The sequence below is a fragment of the Cyprinodon tularosa genome, unplaced genomic scaffold (assembly GCF_016077235.1).
Source record: "Cyprinodon tularosa strain WSP-4 unplaced genomic scaffold, ASM1607723v1 ctg858, whole genome shotgun sequence".
NCBI classification, from domain to species: domain Eukaryota; kingdom Metazoa; phylum Chordata; class Actinopteri; order Cyprinodontiformes; family Cyprinodontidae; genus Cyprinodon; species Cyprinodon tularosa.
Window position 1 is genome coordinate 25,902 of NW_024039627.1, and position 25,081 is coordinate 50,982.

At 40.2% G+C, this 25,081-nt stretch overlaps 1 protein-coding gene and 1 long non-coding RNA gene across 2 annotated transcripts in view; both read right to left on the reverse strand.

The window, feature by feature from the left end:
* Positions 1 to 2,785: 2,785 nt before the first annotated feature.
* Positions 2,786 to 25,081, reverse strand: part of LOC119775211 (bromodomain testis-specific protein-like) — a 28,077-nt gene continuing 5,781 nt past the window's right edge. Inside the window, exons 4-18 of the mRNA XM_038273104.1 lie at positions 17,606 to 17,741; positions 17,395 to 17,516; positions 16,961 to 17,311; positions 16,725 to 16,853; positions 13,878 to 14,075; positions 13,624 to 13,805; positions 12,759 to 13,012; positions 12,540 to 12,635; positions 12,293 to 12,424; positions 9,539 to 9,609; positions 9,384 to 9,444; positions 9,191 to 9,297; positions 6,298 to 6,491; positions 3,531 to 3,747; positions 2,786 to 3,446 (exon numbers count right to left, since the gene is read on the reverse strand). Of these exons, the coding sequence (XP_038129032.1) occupies positions 3,381 to 3,446; positions 3,531 to 3,747; positions 6,298 to 6,491; positions 9,191 to 9,297; positions 9,384 to 9,444; positions 9,539 to 9,609; positions 12,293 to 12,424; positions 12,540 to 12,635; positions 12,759 to 13,012; positions 13,624 to 13,805; positions 13,878 to 14,075; positions 16,725 to 16,853; positions 16,961 to 17,311; positions 17,395 to 17,516; positions 17,606 to 17,741 (2,316 nt within the window). The 3' untranslated portion in view covers positions 2,786 to 3,380. The remainder of the gene's footprint in view (positions 3,447 to 3,530; positions 3,748 to 6,297; positions 6,492 to 9,190; positions 9,298 to 9,383; positions 9,445 to 9,538; positions 9,610 to 12,292; positions 12,425 to 12,539; positions 12,636 to 12,758; positions 13,013 to 13,623; positions 13,806 to 13,877; positions 14,076 to 16,724; positions 16,854 to 16,960; positions 17,312 to 17,394; positions 17,517 to 17,605; positions 17,742 to 25,081) is intronic.
* LOC119775210 lies at positions 9,538 to 10,120 on the reverse strand. The gene is made up of 3 exons (XR_005279623.1): positions 10,065 to 10,120; positions 9,889 to 9,997; positions 9,538 to 9,609 (listed from the first exon to the last, which is right to left on the reverse strand). It is a non-coding gene; the product is annotated as an uncharacterized LOC119775210 (long non-coding RNA).

Here is a 25,081-nt window from a genome sequence, read left to right on the forward strand (position 1 = left end):
GGAGACAATATGCGCTTTGAGAATCTTTTATTTTCAGTAATCAAAGGGGTGAACTATAATATAGTTAGGATTCAAATCTTACATTTTTTTTCTTCCAATCACTTTTATGCTCATAGCAGCTGTGGCCAGAAATCGATAGGACCAGATCCAGTTCAGGGTCAGTCTACACCAGGCATCCCCAAACTCGGTCCTCGAGGGCCGCTGTCCTGCATGTTTTAGAGGTTTCCCTGCTTTAAAACAGCTGATTATAATGATTGCAGTAGAGCAAAAGCCTGTTAATTAGCTTTCAATTAAAATCAGCTGTGCTGGAGCAAGGAAACCTCTAAAACCTGCAGGACAGCGGGCCTCCAGAGCCGAGTTTGGGGATGCCTGGTCTACACCAACAGGAAAAAAAACACAGTATCTGTATTTTCCATATCAATAAAAATCTCATTTTGGGTTTGGGGGTCGTTTGGCTTCTTTTATTAGCCTGCAATGCCTGATACCTAGACAGGTATAAAAGAAGACTAATAAAAGAAGCCAAATGACCCCCATTCCAAGGGGGTGGACCCTTCGTCTGTTTCAATTTGCATGTTTTCAAAACATAAACAGGGCTTTGTTGTGCTGCTGTATCAGGGTTTATACAGGAATTAGTAACTCTAATTTAATTTTCGTAGAAATTATTTTAGTGCCATCAAGAAGTACTTATGTATGCGTTTGTGTATTTTTACATTATATATATATGTATTAGGGATGCACGATATAATCGGCCCCCTATCGGTATCGGCCTTAAAACTGAATATCGGACATCGGCCACCCCACCGATATTTAACCCGATATTTGATCAGCTTCTGAGTTTCTAAAGTCTAAAAAAGATAAAAAAATACTACTTCTTCCTCAAAAACTTTTTTTACAGACTTAAAAACATCTAAAGACGAGGGAAAAAATATTGATCCATTAAAATATCCCAATATCTTCATATGCTGATATATTGCCATTTAAAAACACCATATCAATCTCTTTTACTAATGAAATATTGCTATATGTCATCGTTATGCTACGAAATCCCCCGAAAATTCACGAAATGTTGCCATATTTTTATATGTTGATATATTGACGCGATATCGATCTATTTTACTAACAAAATCTCACAAGAATTTGCAAAATATCACGAGAGTTTGTAACAGAACGATGAAATTTCACCAGATTTCGAAAGTAAAATAGATCGATACTGCGTTTTTAAAAATCAATTTGATATCAGCGTATGAAAATATATTTGAGTATATTATTTTTCAAAGTGTCAGAAATGGAGAACAAAACTGCTATTTTCAATGACTACTTATTTTTGTCCAGCTTTAACATCAGTATCGATATCGGTTATCGGCTACATGAGTTTTAATCTGGCATATCGGATATCGGCCATATATATATATATATATATATATATATATATAAAATTATATATACACACACACACACATTTGTGTTGCACAGATACCAGTATGGGGCGGGGCCTGATCCAGCACTAAAATGGTGGTATCGTATCGGTGAGTCCCAACAAATAGGGCACTGATACCATTTTGAGAGCCAAAAGTTAATTCAACTATTGTCACCCATTCCAGGTAGGCAATAAAAAGTTCTACTGGATTCACTTTTAGTCTTTATCCTGCTTCAGAAAGGTAGCCAGCAGCTTGACAAAGCCATGATGGTGATTATTTTACGTCCAAGTAGTATGTAGTTCTTCATATATACACACACACATATTTCAAACAAATGGTATCGGGAATCGGTATCAGGGTCAAAATATGGCATCCGCGCAACAATATATATCTATCTCACGGCAAAATCCTTGGTCAGCTTTATAGTCGACAGGCTGCAGACATGTCCCGAATTCCTCGTTTTTAATGTCAATTAAGGCCTTAATAAAATGAAAAGTTTAATGACTTAATTATCCGTGGAACCCCTGTGTTTAAACCAACTTTAACTCAATTTCTGACATTTGAATCGAAAAAGCTTCCTGAATGGGAAGAGAAACGTCTTCACATGGGAAACAAAGTCCAGTGGATTTTTTTTTTTACTTTTTTGGAATGACTGTGACCTGGAGGACTGAGAATCTTCACCAGCATGATCGGAAACTCCAAATGTAAAATATTAAGAAAATGACCTAAGAACGCTAATTAAAGAAAAACCCTTAATCACTGCATCAGAGCGTTGCGGCATGTAGGCCTTTAGCTACGGTTTATCGTAAAGTCTGAGGGGTTCAGGTCAGGTCAGTCCACCACAGTAAGACCAGCTTCACTGAACCAGCTGCTTCAATAAAATTAGCATCTCCACAAATTTGAAAACATGGATTCTGGGAAACGTTCGGTCTTAAATTAAACGCAAACCATCTGAAAAGAGGACTTTGCATCTTTTTTTTGTAGCAAAGGTAAGAAAGACATTTCTGAGGTCTCTGGTTCCGGACCGACTTCAACAGAAAGTGATCTTTGTGATTAGCAGCTCTTTACGATGGCAGCCTCAGTCTGGTGCTTTAAAATCCTCTTATGGCTAAAGTTAACCCTGCTCCCCTGAACAAGTCCTTTATGCGGCTTAGTGTCTCCTACTGACCCAGACAGACCATTTAGAGAATCAGGAAACATTAACAGGAGTTTTAGGGAGCTTGGAGTCTAAACACCAAAAAACCCCTAAACACTTATATACATAATAAAAATAATCAGACTCAATCAGGGAGCGGATTGATTAGTGAAAATAGATTTATTTTGTTAATTAAAATAAAACCTTTTTTTTAAACATATACAAACAGGTTTAGAGGATATGCTAATTATCATTACTGCATTACAATCAGAGCTAAGCGACCAGCCTGCTTCATCTTTACAGTTAGCACAGACATTAGCAACAGCTAATATGAACAGCTAGGAATCATTTGCGCTACACTTCCTTAGTCCACATATCGATCCCTTACTGTACAGTGGGAATGTATAATGCTGGTGTGAGGTTAAAAAAAACAAAACAGTGCTCTGACTTAACTCTAGGTTTCTGGGTAAAACAAAATGAACTTAACATTGAAACAATCCACTGAAAGGACTCGACAATTCCAAGAAGCAACAGAACCGAACATCTGACAACATACATTTTGATAAACTGTGAAACGGTGAGAAATACGAGTCCAAATAATAACGGTGCTATAAACAATTGATATTTGCACTAATGCACTCTTGAGCTTCTTGCTAACAGAAGGATAGATCTGTCCTTTTTCAATTTATCCACTTTTTATTTTCAGCTAAACGACAGGTTTGAGTTTGAATTAGTGTCTACCAAGTCTGAGGAAATTACATCTAATCTCAAAACCCTGGACAACCAAAGACCTTTGACCTTAGAGTTTTACTTCACAGCCTCTGCCTTCAGTCCAGATTAAGTTCAAATGAAGTCATGATGTCCCGCTGCATGGTCATGTCGATACCAGACATCTAAAAGAAGAAAACCTCAGAATAAGCACGACTAAAAACATCGGAAGAAGTTTTAACGAATGAGAAACATTGAAGACTACTTACAGCCTCTCGTCTGCGACGTTCCTGCTCTTTTCTGCGGGCCAGCTCTCTCTCTTTATCTTTAGAAGATTGTTGGTTTTGGGGCCTTGTCTCAGCTGGAGACATTAAGTGCTCGATACGTTTGGGGGGGTCCAGCCCAGCCACAGGGCAGATGCTGTCCAGCAAATCAGGATTCTCTATAATCTGCTCAGGTGGATCTGATTTACAGGAGCCTGGGAGGCTGAAAGAGAGGAGGCCTGACTTTCAGGGTCACCGAGCAATTAGCTTTGCAAGATTTAGGGGAAATGAAATCATGTTACTGAAGACATGAAACAATTTAATGAATTTAAGATTTGTTCCATTATTGCTGAAAACAAAGAACAAATTGTGTAATGGGAAGAAAAAAAATCAATCCAGACTAAAAACTTTGAAAAACCTCTTAAAATAAAGTTTTATAAGAAAATGTTTTCACTGAATAATTTTTTTCTCCATTTTAATATATTCTATATTTTTTTTAAACATTTCTGTTTTTCAGATTTAGTTTTATGAATCATATTCTTTTTAAATTATGTTTCACAGATCACATTCTCGTTACTTGTACAAACGCTCACACCTGAGCAGAGCATGTGTCGCGCAATTCCCACTCAGGTGGTTGTTCGCTCGTTCGCTCAAAGTTGCGCGAGGACGCTCCGCTCAGAATCCGCTCCGCGCTCACCTTAATTGTCCTGTCGCTCTGGCGAAATCGTAGCCTCGTGAGACCATCCTGATCTCGCGAGCTTTCAAGGTTTCACTCGCAGATCAGTCTGGAGACTCTCCATTAAAGAAAATTTGGAGCCGTTCACCAAACGAACGTCCAATCAGCGTTGGCTTTGAGGCGGGTTGAGGTGTGACGCAACGAGAAGCGCGACAGTTCAGTCTAAAGAACATGGCGGCTTCAGCCGATGAAACTAGCGTTAGCGTGGCTATCAAGCAAGTTTTATCGGAATTACAGAGTATTTCTTCACTGAAAGAAGAGCAAAACACTGCTCTGGAGGCTTTTCTCATAGGAAAAGATGTTTTTGCTCTTCTCCCGACTGGTTTCGGCAAGAGTAGCCTGGCTGTTAGTACGTCATATGCTTCGTTGATCTGATTGGTTTATTTGGCCCGTCTATCACCAACATAGGCCAATAGACCTTTTTCACGACAACCGGAAGCTGCATCTGAAAGGGCTGGAGCACTTCCTGTTTTACTCTGAAAAATGTCTCTCCTCCGGTGCTTTTCGTCATCCTTACTTAGTTTGCCAACACTTTCTTTCGCGGATGCGGAGGAAATCGCTGCGGCGAATTCCCCCACCAACAAATCTGTGAAAGGATACAAGTTCTTCCACGAAGAATATATCCACAGCTATCAAGGTAAGAAAAGACGTAGCTTAGCGAGCTAACCGCTAGCTGCAAGATATGAGCTACACAAACATCGTAATGAAGCCTAACTTAGTATCTAAATTATGTGGAATATTGGAGTCGGACATAGTTTAAACTTTTCAGTTATATTTTGACATTCTGAAATTTGTTTGCCACTAGTTTGTGAAAAACAGCATGCTAGAATGTTATGTTAGTTCTGAGATTCTAGATGATGCTTGATGTTGAAACTATGCTTTACTTCTGCATGCCTGTAGTGTCAAATATTGTCGAGGGACAGGTAGTTGTCAGAGCTAGATGCTTCAGATCCATGAAGAAAAATGAGGAACCGCACAAGCTGCAGGTTTGAAACAGTCAGAAAGCCGGTTGGCTCTTGTTCGTTGGTTCGGGTTCCTGTTCATGTTTGACGGCTGAAGAACTTTCACGTACGACTTCTGGACTACTTAGAGCTTATTCTAACATTTTCCTGTTCAGTTGTTACTATTTGTTTTATGTTTCTGTTGCGGTTGCAACATAATCTGTGGGAATGCATGATAGGACAGATATGGCTGTTTTCTTGCCCCACATGAACAACCAGGTACAGAACAAAAAAAACTGCGCCGAGACTGAGCCATTTTCTTAGACTTTTATGCTAACGCTATAGCCACCGGAAGTTGTCAAACCCCACATCCGCTTTAAAACCCGGAAGTGTGAAAAAGGTCTATCAGCTAACCAGTATTTTCGCCTCTTCCCAAAATTACTTCAACGGAAGGTTTCCAGATGGATATGCGGAGCAAATCCATCTGGCGGAGTCAGGTTAGCGAAATCGCTCCACGCTCACTCAAAATTTCAAGAGAAGGCATTCTCTGACATTTTTTTCTTCCTGTAATGATGCCAGGGTCCTGGGACACACAGCGTTTGATTTAATGATGTGACCGATACGTGTGGATTGTCTTATATAACTGGCTGTTAAATTATCGCACTATTTCCCAGCTGTGAACGTAACACCTCGCTTTATTCGTGTTGCTATGCGTTTCCTGTTTAGTTATTAATTTATTTCATAGCGAAGTGAAGCGAAATCCTCGCTCCGGCCTTAGTGCGCTCCACCATATTTCTTCCGCTCCACAGCTCGTTCCACGTCCCACTCACATGCTCTGCACCTGAACAATCAAATGTTGCCAACTCCCCCAAGACCAATAAAAATGCGTCTTCACTCTACAGTCCAGAGGAAAGCCCGCCCCCAGAGCAGAGGACGTGATCTGGTGAATGTTTGTTTGAAGAATGCAATTCATAAACTCAATCTGAAAAATAGTCATTTAAAAAAATAAAACTTAAAGCTGTTGCAGGTAAATATGTTTTGCATTTGCAACAAAGGCTCAAATTTCCCTCCATAGAATTGTGTCTATAGTGGCCACCTGCTCCTTTCAGCGGGCTCCGTCTCTATGGTTGTATCCGACTGTTTCCTCTTCTGCACCTTCTCCCGTTCCTCCTTCTCTATGGCGGCCTTACGGAACAGCTGAAAACTCTCTTTAGAGGCTTTGATAGCAGCAGGAGGGACCGACTGTTTCCCCAACTTTGCCCAAGACACTGCATTTTTCAGGATAATGTCCTGACAAAAAAAAGAAGAAAAAAAAACATTCTTTCCGATTTTAAAAATTTTGATGTTAAGTTAGAACATTTCCAACCTTATGGGAATCTGACTGAGGTGCAGTTAAGCCTGAGGACTGGGATGCTCTGTGTGACCAGCCCTCCAGGGTCCTAGTGTCTAACTGCATAGGAGAAGCAATTTATGATTTTTTCTAGGCTTTTTATCACTCCTGTAGACAGACACAGATTTAATCCAAACCTTTCAGAGCTCTGTAATAAATGTTAATCTGGTGTAGGTTCATTTATTCATTGTTTATGGAGTTTTAATATCCAACAGTTTTGGAGTATAACAGTTAAGTCTAATATCCAAGTGTCATCTACATCTGAGTGCAAGGACTTGCCTAAAAGGACTGGAGGATGACCTGCCAGTTGGTTTTCACCACAAAGATCTTTTACACATTCTGCATATTTGTGCCCTGGAATGTATCTTGGCTAATCTGGATCACTGACAACACCTCTACTCTAAATCAGTGGAAACAAACTGTGACTGGTATTGTTACATTTTAGGCTTTTTCTATGGCATTAAAAGGACAAACCCTTTGTATTCTATCGGACCTGCGACCCATTTCTGGACTACCTTTATGTCTCCAAATCTTGCAGGTTGAGGCCAGGGCTTATGGACCTGGCCTGGGAAAAGACCGAGGGTTATAGTGTGACAAGCTATCATATTTGAGTGAATATTATTTTATATTTTTTGGTCTCGATTTTGTTTTTCTTATTTTGTTGACATTTGTTTTTTGTTTTTGTTTTTTTCTTTCTTTGTTTTTGTTTTATATACACTGCCTCGCCAAAAAAAAAAAAAAGTCGCCACAAAAAAAGGTCATTCAAAAAAAAGGTCATTCACTAATACTTTGTTGGACCGCCTTTAGCTTTGATTACGGCATGCATTCGCTGTGGCATTGTTTCGATGAGCTTCTTCAATGTCAAAAGATTTATTTCCATCCAGTGTTGCATTAATTTTTCACCAAGATCTTGCATTGATGATGGTAGAGTCTGGCCGCTGCGCAAAGCCCTCTCTAGCACATCCCAAAGATTCTCAATGGGGTTGAGGTCTGGACTCTGGTTCAGGGAGCATGACACATCATTTTCACACATGGATTGGCCACCACAGTCTTTCACCATTTGAGTCCGATGAATCCTGGCATTGTCATCTTGGAATATGCCTGTGCCATCAGGGAAGAAAAAGTCCATTGATGGAATAACCTGGTCATTCAGTATATTCAGGTAGTCAGTTGACCTCATTCTTTGAGCACATACTGTTGCTGAACCTAGACCAGACCCAATGCAGCAACCCCAGATCATAACTCCGCCCCCACAGGCTTGTACAGTAGGCACTAGGCATGGTGGGTGCATCACTTCACCTGCCTCTCTTCTTACCCTGATTGGCCCATCACTCTGGAACAGGGTCAATCTGGACTCATCAGACCACATGACCTTCTTCCATTGCTCCACAGTCCAACCTTGATGCTCCCTAGCAAATTGAAGCCTTTTTTTCCGGTTAGCCTCACTGATTAGTGGTTTTCTTACGGCTACACAGCTGTTCAGTCCCAATCCCTTGAGTTCCCTTTGCATTGTGCGTGTGAAAAAGCTCTTACTTTCAGTATTAAACATAGACCTGAGTTCTACTGTTGTTGTTTTTTTGATTTGATCTCACCACTCGTTTAAGTGATTGCCGATCACCATCATTCTGGATTTTATTCCGGCCACATTTCTTCCTTGAAGATGATGGGTCCCCACTATCCTTCCAGTTTTTAATAATGTGTTGGACAGTTCTTAACCCAATTTTAGTAGTTTCTGCATCTCTTTAGATGTTTTCTCTGCTTGATGCATTCCAATGATTTGACCCTTCTCAAACAGACTAACATCTTATCCACGACCACGGGATGTGTCTTTCCACATGGTTGTTTAGGAAATGAGAAGCAAGTCATTGCACCAGTTGGGGTTAAATAACTTGTTGCCAGCTGAAAGATAACTGTAATTATCCAATAGGAGGCTTGTACCTATTTGCTTACTTGAATCCAGGCGGCGACTTATTTTTTGGCCATGCAGTGTATTTTTGAGTTAGGAAGCTGAGGCGAAGGCATTTGTTGCAACAAATAAGGTTCAAATTTATTTAACGTCCTCGGACGGAGAGATGGAGCTCTCTGAGGAATTTCCATACATACATTTATTCCTTACAAAATCAGACACAATCCCCCCAGGGGAACGAACCCACCCCCTGCATAAAGAGCTTTCTTACACTTCAACATTTGGTTATTCCCAAGAAACAACAATTCAATTCATCAAAGACATACATTTTAGCCAGATAAACACTAAGAACAGGTCTCCCGTTCATGGAACGAAGGAGGCTGGGTGATTCTTATCTCTCATGACCCATCCTTCAACCATGTCTAGAGTAGAGAGGCAACTGCTTTCCATCGTACCCAATCTTAACTCCAGTGTACAGACTGGTACAAGACTTATGAACAATCACGCCTATTTAGGCAGAGGAAAGGTACATATAGGCCAAAGAAAAATATGCTTCCACAATACGATGTTTATGACGCCTGAATGTCTGTATTTGTTATGCACTCTGTGCTTTGTTTGCCGTTACTCCTGTTGCTTCTGCTTTGCAAGAAAAACTTTAATAAAAACAAGGTTGAAAAAAAAAATATGTCCAACCTTTTTAGGGATCTGAGATTTGTCCTCCTCAGTATATGTAGATGTAGTCTGACTGTCAGCTATGTTGCTCTCCTGAGGGTCAGGAAAATCTTCAAGGTTCCTGAAATCTGTTATAAGAGACCTTAAAAAAACAGAATCTTTGCACAAGCCTAAAAAAGCCGACGTTAGAAATGGTGTTAGACGAGAAGCTTACAGCACCCCGTCTCTTCTTTGAACAGCAGTGGGCTGCCTGTGAGAGGGGACAGCACTGGACCCTGTTGAAGGGTTATACAGAGAGAGATGCCATTTCTGCGCCAGCAAAGTTTCCCTACCTTCTAAAAAGGCCTTTATCAGGCCAGAATGAACTACCTGGAATATGGCCGCGGTCAGGTCCTTCAGCTCTCCAGGAGAAGCCATGGGGGATAAAAGCGTAGAAAAATCTGCTGACAGTAAATTACACCATTAATCACAGACTGAGGGGAGAAAAAAAAGGTTTATGCACAATCCAGAGAACAAAACCAGAACAGAACCAACAGGTTCTCTTGACAAAGAATATGAAAAACATCTTAATGGTTTTAAAATGGCTCTGGGGTGTTTTCCTCATTTCACACCTTAAAAAGTAAATCCTAAAATGTTTTTGCTCCAGAACATTTTTCCCTGTGTTCTTTTGGACAGTTTTACACCCAGAACAGGAAACAGGCTAAAGAGAAAAGACTGACCAGACTGGCTTGGAGCATAGAAGCTTTCTGGAACCATGGAGCTGAGGGGCAGCAGAGGATGACCGGTTCTGATGGAGGTCTTTGCTGATACCAGCTTATTGTCTGGATTCTGAGGATCAACATTCATCAGTTACTGCAGCCGAGCCAGTTGTTGATCTGTGAGCAAATTTTTTTACCTGTTGGTGGACTTTTTGACAGGAATCTTTAGATCTTTTCTTCATGTCTGGAAGTGTAAAAAAAAAAAAAAAAAAACAATCCGTCTGTTAAGGTAAATATCACTTTTAGGGCTGAAACAATTAATCGGCTTAATTGTGAGTAATCGAATTATTGAAATAATTGTCAACTAACTAGATTGTTAACTGGAGTATAGAGACGCTAAAAAATGCCCTTAGCTGACAGAGCAACCAACTTAGAGCAGTAATTATGCAAAGATTGTAAACAAATATATATATAAACACAGACCTCCAGAACTCCTCAAGTAGAAAAGTTGAAGTTTCACCTGGTTTAATTTCATGAAAAAAAAAACTCTTTAAGGAACCTTTGCCTATTAATTGAAAATATAATAGACAGAATAATGGACTTCCAAAATAATCGTTAGTTGCAGTCCTAGTTAGATTATTGGTTCTAAAAGCAAATTTTGCTTATAGGATCGTTTTCCAAACTGCAGGATTACATGCACCCCAAAAGACATAAAGTAGGAATGATCTATTAAGCAATTTTATTGTTTCATCATTTTTTTTACCCCCTCGGTGCCCCCTGTAGACTACACCAACCCCAACGCACAATTAGGCTGAAAGTTGGAACGAACGAAAAATTCTCACACGACTGGAAAATCGGCCTGCAAAGGGCAAAAAAAATAAAAATAAAAAAATCATACAGTGTATGCCCGGCTTTAATCCACCTAATGCCTTTTTGTTTATCAGTCAGATGGGTCGAGCTATGCTCATCAACTTTGCCCACCTGTGCAACCAGATTTCACTCAGATGAATGAAAAGACCATACATCATTTTATATCAGAATTTATCTCAGACACTGGAAACTAAAAGATCGATATATCAGGCAGTCAAATATCATGATATAATGCCAAAACAATTTTTTCCCACATCCCTAATAATTAGGGCTGGGTACCGAACTTCGGTTCTTTTATGGTACTGACCGAAATGCTTCGGTTCTAAAGAGTATCGAAACTTGCCTCGTTTTTCAGTACCAAGTTTCGGTGATTGGCTGTAACACTTAACGTGATTGCGTCATCCAGAAAAAATACACAGGTGGTCACGCCTACAGCCGGGGTTCATGTGCATCTGTTGTGAACTGGTTGTGAGCGTCGTGGAACCCCTTTAAAATGCCCCCCAGGTCAAAAGTGCAGCTTCACTTTATTAAGACTGATGCCAATAGTGTGCAATGCAATACATCGTGCACGGAAACAATGTAAGAGCAGAAAGTTGCTCGGTGTTTGACTGCAAGAAGAGCGGACCGCAGCCGGCGCGACCATCCTCCTCTCAGCAGCCCGTGGGCGGAGCAAAGCCAGAGCGGAGTGAATAATGCTGCTTTCAAACTGTCTGCTGCTTCCTTTTTGCTGCTTGTACCAGTTTATGACGCGCGGCTGAAGAAGCTTTGCTGCTCTGGCTGCGCGGTTGAAAAGTGTGTCTGACGCGCATTGGGCAGAGCTACTCTATCCTTTCTTTGCCTTGCAGCTATATTTGCTGTGATCAGTGGGAATAAAGTAGTTTTATTATGTTTTTAAGTGGGAAAATCCACTTGAAAACTTAATCAGTGCAGTCAGTTCATCCATATCAGCCTTCCAATATTTCTAGTCAGAGCCGCTCAGACCCCCACATACCAGCGGTGCGCTGTCAGTAGGATCCCATTCAACGGGCTTGTTTGTCAGACATGGTAATTTTTCTAAAGGAAAACTCCTAAGTAAAAAGGTCCTCACAATGTAACAGTGAATATTAGACACTGATTTTTTTTTTATGTAAGAGGAAAAATGTAAATGGAAAAACAGAGCTTAAAATAAAACTTAAGATTTGTACTTTTTTATGTTGTGTAATTTTCTTTTTCTTCGAATTGATATTATAAAACTGGTATCGAAAAAAGTATCGTTCAGGAACCGGTATCGAAGTGAAGGTATCGGTATTGGTACCGGAACCGAAAATCTTTGAACAATACCCAGCCCTACTAATAATGAATCCTTGTATTCTGCACCATTCTAGACAAGTCTCTCTCTTTAGAGCTTTTGAAAAATGTATTGATTTAATAAAAAAGTTGTAGCTTTAAGTATTTTTCTGTATTTATGTATTTAAAAAAACAAAAAAAAACAAGAGTAGGTCCCCATCATCTATCCAGAGTAAGAAACCAAGACGTGTAATGTGGCGCTAACACCAAAAAGCAGAGTTAGGCTAACCTGATTCAGTGTCGCTGTCATCACTAGAGCTACAACTACTAGAGCTGCTGGTGTAAGAGCTGAATGATGAGGAGCTGCTGCTGCTGCTGCTGCTGGACGGTGACCGGTGGCTGTGGTTAGCAGAAGCATCCACTTCAACAGGCCACAGTAATAAAAAAAATAAAAAGAAAACAGACATTTTAAAACTAGACATTGACTCAAATTAGGAAGCAGATGCATGAAATGTGTTGGATTGATCCAGTCCTACCAAACAGCTTTGGTTTCTTCTTGTTCCTGCTTAAACCTTTTCCTCCTCCCTTTGCCCTTTCCATCTTCAGTCCTCCTTTGGGGTTAAAACTTTTACCTTCTCACAAACAGATCAGAGAGCAATGGGCAGTCAGTGATATGTGGAGCAAAATCAAGGAAAAAGATCGATCCATATTTCCTCTCTGCTTCCTGGGTAAGTAAAGCCAGGAGGTGAACTTACTGTTTCTGCTATTCTTGTGCTTTTTCAGACCAGAAGCCACAAACTGCTGTAAGTCTCTCAGTGTGGAAGTTTTGAGATTTTCCAAGTCAACTTCAAAGTCTCTGGATGCAGACCTTCCTGCACACGGCTCCCTGCTCTTAATCAGGTTCATGAGATCCATCAGTTTTTCACTGGGCAGGTTGTCAATACCCGACTTTAACTGTAACTTCTCCTGACTAGTCAGCGGCATCGATGAAACCTCGTAACCTCCATGCCTGGAAACCACAAATACAGCCTTTAGAGTCGTAGGGAAACGGCTGTTTCAACCGTTGCATTTCCGATTTTTTTCCCCAAGTTGTGCACAACTTTACACGAGTCAATACAGTGAATGTGATTGGTCGTTTATCAAGGGGCGGGATCGTTGTGGCGGAAGGTTCGCAAGCTAGTCTGATTGTGGCTGGTTTCTCGGAAGCATCTTGCTAACCAGTTAGCAACTTAGTGCTAGTAGGTTCCCAATGGGAAATTCCATTGGGACCAAGTAGCACTAAATTGGTGACTTAGAAACGACGCTGTCAAGGAACGCTATGGACAGAGGAAACATGCAAGAGGAGGAGAGTTTGGTGTCGGAGGTCATGGATGAGTCTACTCCGTCATCCATTTTTTATTTAGATTTATTTATTTAGATTTTTTTTAAAATAGTAATTTTCTACATTTTGGGACAATATGGTCTGATACAGAGTACATTTATATAAATGTTTAAACCTTTCAAAAGTCGCAGAGAAATCATATTTAAATGTCAAATTATATTATTTTCACAATGGAGTTCAGTTCTAGCTCAAGGACAAACAAAAACCATGCTACATTAGCTTTTTTTTTTTATACTTACGCAGAGTTGTTCTTGTATTTTGAAATTATCTGTAGTATGGAGTTGTATTTGGCAGAAATATTTTTTTTAAGACGAGCGAGACCCTTTTCATTGGATCGCTTTTTCTTTTTCCGTTTTGCTTTCCTCCCGGGCTTCAGAGGTGCTTCGGAAAGCCTCTTTAGCTGCTCTCCGACTTCCTTCAGCTGCCAGGAGGACCAGAGAGTTAGAGAAAAATCAGCAGAAATCTGTGAACTTGATGCTCCAGTGATGCCAACCCTGTCCTCCAGCTGAGCCAGCTGCATGGCGACCTCATCCGACGACCTATCCGACTCGGACGAGTTCATACTGTCTGAGCTCTCGGAGGATGAGGGACTTCCAACTTCGCCTGGTTTCTCATGGTTACCACACTGGAGCGACACTGAGCTCCCTTTAGGCTCTTGGAAAATATTCATATAACGGCTTTCAAAGATGTCCTGTTAAAAAATCAGAAAAGAGATTAAATGATCAGCCAATCAATCTAATACTATTGGAAAATCTGTTTAAGTTCCAGTAAGCTGTATAATTTGCTGTGCAGAGGGGATTAGGTAGGATGTCAACATGGAAATAAAATCAAGGCCGAATAACTTCTATGACTCATTAGATCTTGTTTATTAAAGCCGTTGCTTGAAGTTTGAAGAGAAACAAGAACTGTGTTGGTCATGTACTATACTAATAAAACCCCATGGTCTTTACGTTGTCCTTTTTGAGTCTGAAAACAATTTTTGCACCAGGCAGGATCAACAGCCATAATCACTGTTATGTTTAAAGAAATCGCCACCTGCACTTTGGAAGGAGTAATTCTGTTCTTTTATTGTTTTAAAGGAGAAGACCAGTTAGCAAGGAATAATCAATGGATCATTATTTTTATATATATATATATATATATATATATATATATATATATATATATATATATATATATATATATATATATATATATATATATATATATACACTTTATACATATATATATATATATATATATATACTCATACTTTCGGGGTGAGTTAATGAATTTAGCGTTCATTCAATAAAAAATTAAAACAATCATTTTCATCGTGATCACCGAGTCTGGGAGCGGCCGTTTTTGCCCAAATATAGTAACCCCTCTCTCCTGCCATCTTCCAGCAGTGACGTCACGGTGCAGTAAGCCTAGCGCCATTCTCCCCGCTTTACAAGCGAAATCAATGGGAACTACTAGACACATCTGCAATCAACAACAATTATTGAAGATTTCCAGAGGACTTCACCATTGAAATTCACCAGAGCCATAGTGAAACTGACAATGCCCACGTGCATGGCAGCTGGATGCTGGAAAAAGGAAGGTATTTCACCTTTTTATTTCACGATCCTCAACGGATGGTTTATCGTGTGGATCGCCAACTTGAAGAGGGAGGATTTGCCATCGAACTTCTGGCCAGAGAAAAAACCCGTAATATGTAGCCAACATTTGGAAGAAGAATGTTTTCAAGATGACTTGGATAATAGCGCCTTGTGACAAACACCAGATACAGCACTGGGACTTGATCAACAGCCGATACCGCACCGTGACGTCACTAACCACTAGGTGGCAGTAGTGTTCTTTGAAAAACATGGATTCCTCCAGTAAAGCACATTCAGATGAAAATTACTCTGAATTAAAAACAGTGATCATTATGTAATAATTACATAATTAAAGTTCTTTTAGAAGTTTAAATTCTGAATGTAACCAGACTTCTCCTTTAAGCAAACATATAGCTGCTGAAATCTCTGAAAACTCTGAAAAACTGCTTAACAAAAAAAAAAAAATAGCTTCTGAATGCATCTTTACTGTTTTTCTTTATTTTCATTTTTTTCCCCAAAATTGTTTTTATATTTTATTTTTAACCTAACACCGACCTAATTTAGGGTAATCCTTGCCTTTTTTTGCATACCCAAATGGAAAAGCAAATAACTGAGGATCTGTAAGCCCAAATTACATGTGTGATACATTTTGAGAGCTAACACCTAGTTTCTTAAAATAATAGGTCTTTTTTGAACAACAGTAATAGAAAACATGCTTGAGAATCGGCATGTTTCATTGCATTACATTAGTTCTACATCATGTCAACCAGAACTGCAGAAAATTTCAGACCTCTAATTATAACAGTTCCAGAGCTGCGGGGCTTTGCTTTGGGTGTCACAAGCGTTGAGTTGTTGATTGTAAATGCTTTAAAAATGGTTGACGGTGACTGGGTGGGTTTTAAGAAGCAATACGCATAATTTTTCCAAAAATTTACTTTACAGATCAAGTTTTATGAATTGTGTTCTTTAATAGAATTTCACTGATCACATTCTCATCCCTGCAAGTCCAACAATAATACCTGCTGTTGACCCTGGAAAAGAAAGCAGTTTGAAAATCCCCCCAAAAAATACATAAATAAATAAATCTATAATTATGTTTTTCCAAGTTTCATTTCTGGATTGCATTTTTTGTTTTTTATTTCAACTAAACCATATTCTTTGCTTGCAATATTGATGGGGCAATATTCACGGCAAACAACTAAAAGCTATATTTATGGTCAAATTGCACAATCATCTCCTCTGCTTTACTAACCAAAATTAGAATGCAAAAAAAAAAAGAAATATGATAAGTGCATAATATCCAATAGTATTACTTATTTCAATGGCAAAAAATAGTCATTCCATTGGCAGATCTTATTTACCCACAAATAAAGGTTAGTTACACTTAACACATTTTTACTCATTTTTGTATTGCATTTTGGACTATGATAGACAGAAAAATTGCCAAAAGAAACAGGAAAAAAATAAAAGTCATGCCAGATTATTCCCAGCATACCACCTCCAAGCAGTACGGAAGAGGATTAGGGCCACTGGAAAAAAAAAAAAAAAGTAAACTGATTTTTAAATTTTATTTAAGTTTAATTCTCAGAATTCTGAGAAAAAAAGTCAGAATTCTGAGAAAAAAGTCAGAATTCTGACTTTTTTCCCATACTATACTGAAATAAAATTAAAAAAAAAATCAGTTAACTTTTCTTTTTTTTTCCAGTGGCCCTAATCCTCTTCCGTAAAGCAGCATCCAAAAATCAGAACGAAAAGCACACCTGCAGTTTTCTTGCCATTAGAACCACGTGATACGACGGCGGGTTGTATTTGTAGCAGTTTGAAAACATCAGGCGCACATCAGCTGCAAATTCCTTGGGGTCTGAATATTCTTGATGATCCATTTTTTTCTAGGAAAAAAAAAAAGGAAACCTCAGGTAGGAAAGAACCTGGAGCTTTTAAACGTGTATAGTTATTGGCTTTCTACGTACGTTTAGATTTTTTTCAGTAGTTTTACCTTGATGGTGCTCAGGTCCATAGGCTGCTTGATTATGTCATGGTAGTCGTGCAGACCCAAAGCCACGGCATCCACTGGTGTATAGAAGGGCCAGGCATACGCATAGTGCCTTTTGGAGAGCATCTCTTTCAGGATATTGCTACAGTACCTCAGCTGTTCTGTCATTTTGACCCTCTTGTGCTCAAAATCAGCCAAATCTTTCTTAGGAGGCTTAATGTGTCTTTTGCCGCTTGTTCTGGACAGCAACAAGCAAGCTTTGGAAGGATCCTCGTCAGGGGTTACCTCAGGGTTTGGGCATACAGAGGTAGTGGGTATTGCCATGTCAGCTCTCTTCTTACAGGTTTTTTTTATCTGCATATTCAGATAGCAGAAGTCTGTATCATCATTCAAATCTACACTCAGGCTATCGTAATATCAGGAGATTTAACGCTTACAGTTCTGTGTGTTTTTGCAGACTGTGGATTGGTTGGGTCCATTTGAGCCACATGTGGAGGGTGAACTGTTACCATCTGATGGAAAACAAGCTCTGACAAACGACTCTTGTGCTTTCCTGCATCTGCTTCCAGGAAACGGGAATTGTTAACATAACCAGGATTATGTTCTTTGAAGGTTTTTTCACATGTACTGCCACGTTTTTCCCCCCACCTGTGTTGTTTTTTTTCACTTTCTCTGGCTCAAGTGAAGACGTCTTAGCAACCACTTCATCCTTTGGCATTTGAGACAATTTCTGCAAAAAGGCTTTTTCCAATGTTTGTGCCATGAAAACAATGTCATCTCCGGGCTGTAGGGGGAAAGAAAAGGGGGGGGTGTGTGCCTGAATATAACTGAACTACAACAGCAAATCATTCTCAGGAACGTTCAAACCTCCGAGGGAGACGAGAAAACTGCCTCTGGGCCGTTTATCAGGTAGGTTTGCGTGATTAAAGTTAAACCCCACTCGGCTCATGCTAGTGGCAGTTTGCCATTTAAATCTGAAGTTATATACATTCAACCAAGAGAAACATTTCATGGTGGACAAGATATAGTCAATGATGCATCGCCTTTAATCAAATTAACTGGACTTCTATTTCCATGGCTCTTGGTTGTTTTACAATCACTAGAAAAAAACTTTCATTGGAAACAAACCCTGATTCCTGTTGACCTTTTCGCCTTGTTCTTGCGCCTTCACTTGCCTGACCTGTTTCCAGTCATTTGTGTGGCCAAATGGGGACAAGGCTTCATTTATTTCACTGTCATCCAATAAAATTAGCTTCTATAACCTGCTTGACAGTTTCAACTCAAGGTGGCGAATTTTTCATTTATATTTCCGACGTTTAGAGGACCGATGCAAACCACAGACTTTCAAGTCTAACCTGACGTTAGCCCGTCTGTAGCAGCCAGGGCTATCGTTAGCCCGTCTGCAGCAGCCAGGGCTATCGTTAGCCCGTCTGCAGCAGCCAGGGCTATCGTTAGCCCGTCTGCAGCAGTCCTCTCTCTGCATAGCTTTGTGTGAAGATCCCCTGGCTCTGATTGTGAGTTATATATTTTTTTGGCAATTGACATTTGATTTGGCATTTGATTTGTGTTTATTATTAATAACAGGAGGCGAAATGCATTTCCAGACTAGCCGAGCACGTGGTGACGTCACAAGTACCCTGCAGCTCCAATTGAACCATATTTATGCTGCATGCTCACGATCTTCCCATACTTTCATGTGTTCTTCTCAAGAATATACTTGGCGAGGACCTGAGTCCGTACTCATCTTCCTGTAATTTGAGAAACTGCCTTTTTTTGGGGGCTTGAAGCAAAGAGAATGATCTGTGAAACGCAATACGGCTGAAACAGTTGGATTAATCAATTATTGAAATAATCATCTACTAATTTAGTAATCAATTAATCGTTAACTGGAGTATAGACTCTAAAACTTGCATAAACTTTTCTAAAAGGGGAAAAGTTTGAGCTTTACCGGGGGTAATTTTATAAAAAGTCTTCTTTAAGGAACCTTTTGCTATCAGATTATTAATCGAATAAAGTAATTGACAGATTAATTGATTGGTAAAAATAAATCACTAGACCGCAATTCAGGAAAAAATAAAAAATAAAAAATTTTCAGAAAATGATGCATCATTTGTTTTTCAGTGTGAAAGGAACATTATAGTTACAGGCAAGATTTCATGTTACAAATATTTTCGTGGTTTTTGCCATCTCCTAATCTTTTCAACACTGGCAGGAACACTCCAAAACACAAATGCCGTTTACAGTCAGAAGAAACGCATATGTTAAGCGGCTGTCACACATTGAAAATTTAGACCAGCATATGCCTGACGTACGGAAAATCTGGCAAAAATACTGGCATATTTTTAAGTTCAGTTAAGTTCTGAGTTAAGTGTAAATTACTCATAAGTCGTGGCGTCCAGCTTATCCAAAACCTCTGAGTAACTTCTTCAGTCTGCATTTCCATCACAGAGTGAGCGAGAAGCTGAGTGTGATGGATCCTCCCTGCGTTCACACCAAAGACCAACAAACCTTCTAGCAGACATGACGCTGAATCAGCTGCATTGGCAAATCTGTTTTTTCTCTTTTTTTTTTGGTGGGAGGCATCATCGCTGTTGGCTCAATAATCACACTGCTGACGTTAATATCCACACTTTAATGGTCGCCATTAACAGTTTACAACATGCGCTCCCGCGCTCCTCATTCCACACAATGAAGAAGGGAAAACCCAGATCTAGCCCCGCCTCCCATTCCTTACATCTCATACATGCACAGTCTGCTACTTACAACTTAACAATCTCCCCTCTTTCTTTAAAGAACACATAACAGGCTAAAGAAATTTTAGCATTCTAACTTTACTTATTTTAACTCCATTTACTTGAACTTAACTTATGTAAGGAACAATAGTCACTTTATTTATTTTAACTACATTTACTTGAACTTAACTTATGTAAGGAACAATAGTCTTTTTGTTTGTTTTAATCTTTAAGTTGCCATTTCCCTTCACTTAGGGCTCTCAGCAGTCCAAGGGCAGACGCCCCCACTTTTGTTAGGCAGTTGGCAAGTTGGTCTTTGGTAGGTGTCCATATAATTTCTTGGATTGTCCCAGAACCCATAAGTTCTTTGATGCTGCTGATCTCAAGCCGGAGTCTCTTTTCAGTTACACATTTTGTGGATTTGACAGCATCAAGGAGGGAATGGTTGTCCGTTACACAGGTAATGGGTAAGATGTTGCGCGTGCCATCACCAACCATGAGCTCTGAATAGAGTGTAGCAAGAAAGACAGCACTATCAATTCCATCTGCTAGTGCTAAAGTCTCTCCAGCTAACGTGCTACGTACCACTCTCCTAATCCGTCTGGATTGCCAGCATATGGGTGAAAATTTTCCATCTTCTCCCATCAGCATGACAAAATGTCCTCCTTGTGTCCCTCCATCTGAGAGATTTCCCATTGAGGAATCGCTGAACACCACTAGCTTGTGGTATTTGCTGTCTCCCAAGCATTGGAATCTAAGGGTAACTTCCTCAGATTTAAGTTTTCTGATCAGTTTGTTTGCAGAGTGTAATGTTTGAATTGTACCATGTTTTGTGTTTGACGCCAAGATAGATATGTCACACATGATGTCAGGTCTGCTCTGTCTTGCTACCCACAGAATCTGTCCAATCTTGGATTTTAACATGTCCATTTCTGTGTCTGTTAATGGAGCCTCCCGCTGTGGTGCTCTGATGGGATCCATAGGAATGGGCTGTAGGTTTTTAATGTATGCACGCTGTTGTACTCTGATTTCATTCTGCAGAGAATGAACCTCCATTCCAATGTAGTTGAAGCTGTTATGTTCTTCTCTTCCAACTTGAAAAGCAGTTTTCAGTTGGGGGATAATAGCTGAAGAAAACATGTCTGAACCACCCCATACAAAGTCATCTACATGGCATGCAAGAACTCCTGTCACCTTACAGAAATCATCTTGCCAGTAGAAGACAGCTGGATCAACTTTTGACACAGTTCCTCCCAGCTTCTGCATGGTTTCTTTCACCTTGTTGTACCAGAACAAGGAAGCATCTGCCAGGCCATAGACACATTTATTTAATTTCCATACGATTCCTTCGCTCTCTGCCTCTTGAGGCGGACAGAGATACACATCCCGTGTTAAATCTTTACCTTGCAAAAAGGCTGCTTTGATGTCCATAGAGTTCAGCTTCCATTTATTTTGGCATATAACAGCTATAACCATCTTTAGAGATTCAGAGGTTCAGAGGAACAAGTGGGTGAATCCTTAGGAAGTTATTGAATGTTAATTTCTTCAAAGCCTCTTGCAACCAGTCTTGCTTTGGGTACTATGTCTCTTTGTGTTTTCTTGAGTGTGCACACCCACCTCGTTGATATGCATTTCTGACCTTCATCTTTTTCCTCCACAAATGCATTGTTTCTTTTCCAGTTCTCAAGTTCAGTTTGTTTAGCGTGTGAGAAAATATCCTCGTTCACTACTAATATTTCATCTCTGTTGTAAGTATTGGTCTTGACATTTTCAACCACTTCGAGGTGTCTTACCTTTCCCATATCAATGGATCCTGTAGATCCAGCAATTTCCTCTGGCTCAGTATATTCTAGGTTGTACCAGTTTTTGTGTTTCCCACTGGCTTTCCCTGCACGGCTTGTTATTTTTTCAGCATATTTTTGACCTGTTTTTTTGTCTGTAAATTTAATTCCTTGTCCAGCTTTTAGTTTTATTCCTTCACTTACAGTTGTGTGTGTCAGTGGAAGACCATCCCCTTCAGGTTGTACTGGATCACAGGAGGATTCACTGTTTTCTGCAACACCAAGTGATTCATTGCTTGTTGGTGCCATCTCCTCCTCATGTTCACTTTCAAAGTCATGTTCTTCATCAAGTACCGCTGCTGGTGTCTTTGAAAAGTGGTCATCCGTTTTAAATGGATTTTTGCTTTCGCTTTCCCCTAGTTTCTCTTGTGTCTCATTCATTTTTCTCAGCCTAGACTGGTGTACTCTGACATACGTTCCACCATGCCTGACGAATATTACTACACCATCTTGGCCAATAACCACACCTGGCCCTTTCCACTCCTGACAGTCTGTACGTTTATAATAGACTTTGTCTCCTGTTTCATATTTGTCATCTGTGGGTCGCAGCTGTTTTCGGAGGGCTCTTCGGATCCTCTCAGAACATTCAGCCTCAGCAAAGGCTTTTCTCATGCCATGCAGTGTTGCAGTGTGATGACCCATCCATGTGTTGACATCAGTTTCCAATGCTGGAGGTCTATCAATTAGAACTGAAGGCAGGTTTGGGTTTTGACCAAAAACAAGTTGATATGGACTGTAGCCATGTACATTGTGCATGCTGTTTTTTGCCATCAAAGCCCAGTCCAGAGCCATTTTCCAGTCACATTTGTTGTCTCTCTTTACCTTGAGTAGCATTTCAGTGAGAATCTGATTGTGTCTTTCCAGTAGGCCGTTGCTCCATGGACTGTATCCAGCAGTGGCTTTAACCTCAACGTTAAAATGTTCAGCCATGTCTCTTATTTCTTCGTTGTTAAATTCACCTCCATTGTCAGTGAATAATCTGCGTGGTGGGCCATGAACGCTTATCCAGCAGTGAATAAAGTGCTTCACTATCTCTTTGGGTCTTTTTGTGGTGATGATGCTCCCTGCACTGAATCTTGTAAAATGGTCGATGGCATGTAGATACCACAAACCTGGCTCAAACTCATGTAAGTCCATCGCTACAGTTTCATTATACGTTGAAGCCATGGGTAAACCCACTGCAGGTTTAGGTTTTGCTCTACTGTACCGGATGCATATTTCACAGTTTTTTACAATTTTCTTCAGGATTGTAATGCTTTCATCATCGGTGTTGCCAGAGCAAGATAAGAGCTTTTGTAGTCTGTCAACTGAGGCATGTCCAAATTGTTTATGTAGCTTTAGCAGTACTGTTTTTTTTTTCTTTTGTTGCCATGTTTTCTGTCACAATGAGAATTTCATCTTCATCATTTGGTGTCTCACTTTGTTTAAACTGGCTTTCATTATTGATCCTTTCCTTTCTTAAATTTACACAATAATGTCCAGAAGATGTCAGTTCAAGTTTTACAGGTTGGTCAAACATCATTGCTTTGTCTTGAGCAATGTCTAAAACAGCACTCGCTCTCTTCAGTGATGTTTTGCTCAAAAGCATCGGTATATCTGCTGGAACTACTTCTGTCTCAATGTTGCATTTAGTTTTTCCTATTGTTGCAGGAATAGTCACCTTTCTTGTGGATTGCACCAGTTTTCCATCCCCAAACCGGAAAGGTCTTGCACTTTTTTCATCTTTAATCTTCATTAATTCTCTCTGAGGCAATCCACTTACATAATCTGCAAGCCATTTTTCACCACACACAGTTCTTGTACAGGCAGTGTCAATCACAGCAGATCCCAAAGCTTCTACCATGAAGATCTGTGTGTCAGATGTGGATTCGTCTGAAAACAGAGTAATATTACATTCCTCAACGTTGTCTTTTGATCCCTCAACATTTGTTAGCTTCACATGTTCTCTTTTATTGGGGCAGTCTTTTGCCCAGTGAAAAGTGCTCTGACATATTGCACATTTAGTTCTTCTCCCGTATTTGTCGAGTGGATTAGTCCCTGCAGCTGTTCTTGAGCTTTGCTCTGAGTTTGAACTCCGTTCACGCTTGCCTGTGTATTTGGTGAAAAAGGCTGAGTCGCCCTCTTGTGGAGGATAGACATTATCACCGAAGATTCTTTTCAAAGCCGATTTCATGTTGTCAAAAGTTACAGTGGAACAGGCGGTAAGAGCTAGCTGTTTGTCTTTAACGTTTAGCCCCGCGGTGTCTAATAGCTTGAATGCTAACACTGCATCCGGTAGTTCCATTTTGAACTTACGTAACTTGTTGTACCGTCGTTCAAATTCGATAATGTAATCCATCATGGACGTGTCGCCGCGTCTGTCGATCCGGTCAAACTCCGTGTAAGCTTCGTACTGTCGATCTTTTTCTTCTTTTAAAAACACTGAATCCAACTTGTCTAAAAGAACACTCATTCCTGTATCGACGTTGAGATGTTCCGCAGCGATTTCCAGCGCGCTTTCTCTCGCTCTTCCTGATAGCGACAGGGTAACCGCCAGGGCCTGCTTCTTTTTGTCCAAGTCGGTAACAAGTCTCCAGATTTCAATTTCATTTTTCCAACTTTCGTAAGACGTCTTCTCGTCGAACGGTGGGGGAACTTTGTAATTTCCAGCAGCGGCCATCCTCTGCTACCAATGTTGGCTCAATAATCACTCTGCTGACGTTAATATCCACACTTTAATGGTCGCCATTAACAGTTTACAACATGCGCTCCCGCGCTCCTCATTCCACACAATGAAGAAGGGAAAACCCAGATCTAGCCCCGCCTCCCATTCCTTACATCTCATACATGCACAGTCTGCTACTTACAACTTAACAATCGCTATTCCCCTCTTTAACGGATGCTGCGTAATGCACATGAAATGACACTGCCATAAGTTATGCTGTCGTTGGACATTGTTCTGGACTCATAAATACTCTATGTATATGACCAAAATTGAAAAAAAATACATAGAAAGTTCAGTGTCCAGGGTTTTAGGAGATTCTGGGACTTCGGGCATATGCTGTTTAAGTCGGCAAGGTGTGACAGGACCATGAGGAATCGCACTAAATCAGAGGTGCCAAAGTTCAGTCCTCGAGAGCTACTATCCTGCAACTCTTTGGCTACGTTCACACTGCAGGCCTTAATGCTCAATTCCGATTTTTTAGTGAAATCGGATTTTTTTGCGTGTCCGTTCACACTTCCAAGTATATGCGACTTGTATGTGATCTACTGTGTGAACTGAAAGCGTTCAACCGAAGTGTCCTGCATGCGCACTCGAGGACGCGATGACGTCACATGTAGCAAGCGTCCTCAGTGTTTGCGGAAGTAAACATGACTCGTAATACCGCAGCGTATATTGCGTTCTTTAAGTTCTTCTCCAACAGGAGCAGGCACATTACGAACGAAATCTTTTTAAGAAGATCAAAAAGAAAGAGAGCCAGGTTCCGGTAAGACCCTTCGAGTTTGATCTGAATCGAGCTATCTTTCCAAATATGAATTAAGTCAGCAACCTCACTTTCTCTCCATTGACT